General features: G+C 44.0%; 2 protein-coding genes across 2 annotated transcripts; one reads left to right on the plus strand and one right to left on the minus strand.

The window, feature by feature from the left end:
* Window positions 1-1,688: 1,688 nt before the first annotated feature.
* On the minus strand, window positions 1,689-3,148 carry EAE97_009756 (uncharacterized protein; the record flags this gene model as incomplete). Its single annotated transcript, XM_038880271.1, has 2 exons — window positions 1,689-3,028; window positions 3,082-3,148. The coding sequence occupies 2 exons, from the start codon at window positions 3,146-3,148 to the stop codon at window positions 1,689-1,691; spliced, it is 1,407 nt and encodes a 468-aa protein (XP_038728977.1).
* A 1,082-nt stretch (window positions 3,149-4,230) lies between these two features.
* On the plus strand, window positions 4,231-4,885 carry EAE97_009757 (uncharacterized protein; the record flags this gene model as incomplete). The annotated part of the gene is made up of 2 exons (XM_038880272.1): window positions 4,231-4,296; window positions 4,652-4,885. 2 exons carry the CDS (start codon window positions 4,231-4,233, stop codon window positions 4,883-4,885), a joined length of 300 nt encoding a protein of 99 aa, XP_038728978.1.
* Between the last annotated feature and the right edge of the window lie 223 nt (window positions 4,886-5,108).

Genomic DNA, 5,108 nt, shown 5'->3' on the forward strand with positions numbered 1-5,108 from the left:
ATTAGTTGAATGTGATGAGAAAGGGAGGAAATGATGGTGAAGAAATAGGTCGACCACTTTATGAGGGTAGACAATTGAACGCTGTTCCTCTCATTTATCGATACTCTCCATGATGCCTGTGTGATACTTTGTGACCGAGATATATACTGCCAATTTGTATTTCTGTTGACAGAATTTGATGTGTTGCTACGAATCCATCACAGGCAGAAAATACGTAGCATTCACTTCCCTCTTCCTAGATCCCCTTCGAAGCAACTGGATGCTATGGCATGATCATATTCGACCTTCAATTGCCTCGAAACGATATAGCTTTACCTCACCCTGCCTGTCATTCCCATAGGCATCCTCACATCCACGCCTATGCACATCCCCAACTATTTACAATATACCGTATCATTCTCCTCGGCATCGTCCTCACCATCTCAAGCTCAAGCTCAATCTCCCCAAACTCCACGCTTGTATCTCCATCCCCAAGCATTCTAGGACAACGAGTCTCCACCACACCAACACAACAGCCCTCTACATAACAATCTACACAAATCATCAACAACCCTAACCCTTTCCCCGTACCTTCTCCCCACCTCCTCAAACCTAAACCTAAACTCCCATCCAATCAACGAAACGAAATATTATCCTCGAATCTTCCACCCACCCAACCCCTCTCCTCACCCCACAGCCCACCCAAACTTCCAAACAGACCCCCCGCCCCTTCTCAAGCTCCCAGGAGTAGAACTAGCGATCCAGCAACCACTATACTCCTACCCCCAAAGTCAAGTCAAGTCAAGCCAAATCAAGCCAAGCCAACCCTACACGCCATCGCCGTACCATCAACACGCACACCAGAAAACCAACTAACATGAGTTCGGAGGTCTCTATTTCCAATCTCTCCAGATTTTCCGATTTCAACCACCTCGTCCGCAATATATATTTGTATGTATAGTTGCTTCAAGAGCATTTGTGAAAGATACATTTTGTCCTTCTCTTTTTGGCCAAAGTGTAATGGTTACAGAAGGACGTCCAAAGTTCCAGATCTAGCTTTCAAAGTCCAACCCTCTGCCACTCCTGCAATCCCCATATTGAGTTCTGTTCAAACACACGTCTAACCCCTTAATATCTGATCCCGAGATACTGATATAATCGATTGCGACTGTTGTTCGCATGTCCGAATCATACCAGCTCCTGTGCCGCTTTCGTAACCTCGAGGTTCAGATCACTCAAGCCCCTCAATAGATCCCATCACCACATCACGTATCACACAAAACAAACTAAGACTAAAAAGTCTCCAATTTTTTGTATCATCAATTCAGATTGGTATCGTCATTTCTCTCTTTTATCCCTCCCCAAATAAAAACTACAGTATGTACAATTGAAGGGTATCGCCATCCTACCATCAAGCTCACAGCACCATTTTGCATCCTCAGCCCATCCAATCTCCCCATCACGAGCCGCGCGAAATATATACTCGGAGCCTAGTACCCAACAGTCGGCTCTCAACAGTATGAAATACACTCATGTTTTGTCTCAGATTTCCATTCATCAATCCCTTCCACTCCATCAAGTACAATAATAGCAGAAAAAAGTTTTGTATGTTCACACCACATGTATGTACATTTTGGTTGTAACCCCCAAAGAACGCCGTGAATACTCCAAAGGTTAGATCAGATCGTCATTCAGGCCTGCGTGAGAATTTAGACCAGGCCAGCTGCTACGTCAGAAGGAGAATTTCCAAGGTATCCCCAGGATTGTTCTGCCATGTAAAGAGCTGCGGTGTTAACCTTCCAGTAATCATTGAATGTACTGAAAAGGAAAACGTTGGATGCGTTGGAAGCGAAAAGCTCCTTGATGGCTGCCATAGCAGTGGTCTGAGCAGCAGGAGAGGCGACAGCCTGATCGTGAGATGTTCCAGCGGATGGCCATCCGGTCTCAGTGATAACAATGTCCATATCAGGGTTGGACAAGAGGGCTCTCAATTCAGAGATTTGGGTGCTAAGGAAGGTACCAGCAGCATCGGCGGCGGTGTTGGTGTCGAAGAAAGGATGGCAATTGACAGCGCAATAGTCAACATTGTCGCAAAGACTTGGGTAAAGCTTAGTGGCAGCCAAGGTATCAACAGCTACAACCTTTCCAGGGTAGTTGGCGGCAGAAAGGATAGATTTAGCAGTAGCGATGGCACCGGCAACACCAGCAGCATCAGTGACACCGTTGTTGACCCACTCGTTTCCGATGGAGATGGTAGTGATCAAACTCCAATCACCATCAACAGCATCGACAATTGCTTGAGTTTCGGATGAAACCTCAGCGAAATCGTATACACCAGCAAAGATCTTGAAACCATACTTCTTGGCGGCTACCAAAGTAGTGGCGACTTGATTGCAATCTGTTCCGTAGATACGGACGGTAGAGTATGATGATGGAATTGCGGCAAAGTCCGCGTTCACTTGGTCTTGGGTCTTGCAAGCGTTATTGGCCATGTAAGGAGAGTATGCGAATCCATATCCTCCAGATGATGCAGCGACAGCTGAAGTGGATGCAGCTGCAGCAGAAGAAGTCGTGGAAGAGCTCGAAGAAACTGGGACCGAAACAACGGCAGAGCTGCTGGAAGAGCTGACAACGGGGGCAGCAGCACTGGTAGAAGTAGCGGCAACGGGGGCAGCAGCACTAGTGTAAGCTACAGAGACTGCGACGGAGGCAGCGACAGAGACCTCTACACTTGGAGCTTGAGCTGCTGTTGTGCTCACAGCAGCGGCAGTAGTTTGAGTGGACGGTTGAACGGCAACAGCAGCGGCAGCTTGAACATCGGCAGCTGGAGTAGTCGTAGTGGTGGCACTCGAGGTAGCGACAGATGGGTTCGATTGATAGATGGTTGTTGGCTCGTTGTCGATATACTCGGTAGTAGTTGAAAGAGGAGTGCCGTCAGTGCTAACATAGATGATAACTTCTGGAATTTCGGTAGCCTCGACGACAACGGTATCAATCACTGTAACCAAGTTTCTCTTGTCATGAATGGCACGGTGAGCATTATGACGGTCTGTGATGTGTTAGTAAGTACTGTGAGAATGAATTGCGCCGGCAAATACATACTGAATGGTTGAGCCAAAGTCAATTGGACAAGGGAGAAACCCGCGAGGGACAGGATGGCGCTCTTCATATTGAATGTGATATTGAGAGAAAGAATGTGTTGGTTTGAAAGTCGAAGTAGATTCTATCTATTGCCGGCCAGCGGTTAGTTCAAGGTTTAATGTGAATTGACAAAATAAACAAAAAGCAGGCAAGGAATGAAGCATGTATGTGTTATGAGATTATGAGAAGGACCAGATCCAAAGTGTTGGAGTCAAATAAACTCCTTAGGTAGGGTAGGAAATTCCATGTTGATCTCTAGGACTCTAGGAACCTTACAGGCCGCGAGAATGGCTTGGTGCAGTTTGATGACAGGAATAAAATGAACCCACCTTAGATTTCGAGAACGTTGGAATGTAAATATGATCTTGAGAATGTTATCGTCAAGAAGGCTTAGTCTCGATTGGGTATCAACGACGACAGGAATGTTGTATTTTCTTGGTAGTAATCCTAATGAGTGACTTGATCTCGAGGTTTCAAGGTATCAATGAGTGTTGGACAAATGCAAGCAAAAGATGCGCGGCAAATTTTGCAATTGTAATTGTCGACTTTATTTCCGAGAGACTTCTAGGTCCAAGAAATAAATCAAAAGGAAGGTTATGAGATTTGACTGAATATCAAATCGTTGTTGAGAGAGAGAAAGAGAGTGAGTGTATATGTTTGTGTGAGTGGATATTGAAGGATAGTGATGAGAACTCGAAGATCAATTCGAAATTTCTGAAAAGAGATTAGAGACTTTACTAATTCTGGCTGGTGGTGGAGAATGATGATAAAATCAAAAGTAGAGGAAGGAACCAACGATAGAGATTATTGTTGTTATTGTTGTTATTGTTGGAGGAGGCTTGGTTTTGTTTACGGAACAGAAGCACTTACTTATCTAAGGTATCCAGGTACCAAGAAGAAGAAGGAGCAGAAGAAGATGTTGACGTTCCTTTTTTATTTACTACCTAGTAGGTATTTAATTTACTACTCCGCTCCGCAATTCACTTCAAAGAGAGTGGAGAGTAAGAATATTTTTGGGTTGGTATTGACTGTTAAGAAGTGAAGGCCCAATCAAGGCAAGGTGAAGTACGATGTAAAAGAAGGGCAAGGAAGGAAAGGAAAGATCAAGAAATGGTCAAAGTCAAAGTCGAATTCCACACCGAACAACGGTATAACGGTACAAATTCAATGGTGGAGGTTGGCCGGGGATGATGAGAGAGATATTAATTGACGATGAGATTGGACCAAAAAGGAAAGAGACGCCCCTCTATATCTGTGAAGATCCAAAAGTCTAGAAGATGAGAAAGACCAACTTTTCTTTTCCCCGGTCAAGGTAATATTGTAGGTAATTTGAGGAAGAATACTGTGTGCACTGTGGAGTTTGGAGAAGAGAAGATATTGGATACAAGATATATGTTATAAGATATATGTTATAAGATATATGTTACGAAGACTCACGTCTAAAGTCTAAAGATTACCTAGTACCTAGTAATGACAGAAGATTGTAAAGAGTGAAGGCGGGATGACAATGACATGGACATGTATGGGGTAGGAAGAGGAAGAGGAAGAGGAAGAGGAAGAGGAAGAGGAAGAGGAAGAGGAAGAGGAAGAGGAAGAGGAAGAGGAAGAGAAAGAGAAAGAGAAAGAGAAGAAAAAGGGAAAGAAAGGTTCATCCCAACCTTCATCATCCCAAGCCTTCAAGCCTTCAAGCCTTCACGGTCATATCTGGTCAAACACTCAAAAGGCCTCGATGAAGACTCCAGAGTCCAAACTCAAGAGTGAGTGACCAGTGACCACATGGAAGAACTTGCCTGACAAGTTGAAATGAAATGAAATGAAATTGAAGATTAATAAAGTGGATGAAACCAGGATTTCTGGATGCTACAATTGATACCAACCACTTACAAGTTACCAGTTACCACCTCTTTTCATATTAATATATATACCTACTAGGTAGTAGTATATACTTGGTATCCACTTTATATATCATGGTAATAATTTCTCTGACA

Source organism: Botrytis byssoidea (genome assembly GCF_014898295.1).
Source record: "Botrytis byssoidea strain MUCL 94 chromosome Unknown BBYS_023, whole genome shotgun sequence".
NCBI lineage: Eukaryota > Fungi > Ascomycota > Leotiomycetes > Helotiales > Sclerotiniaceae > Botrytis > Botrytis byssoidea.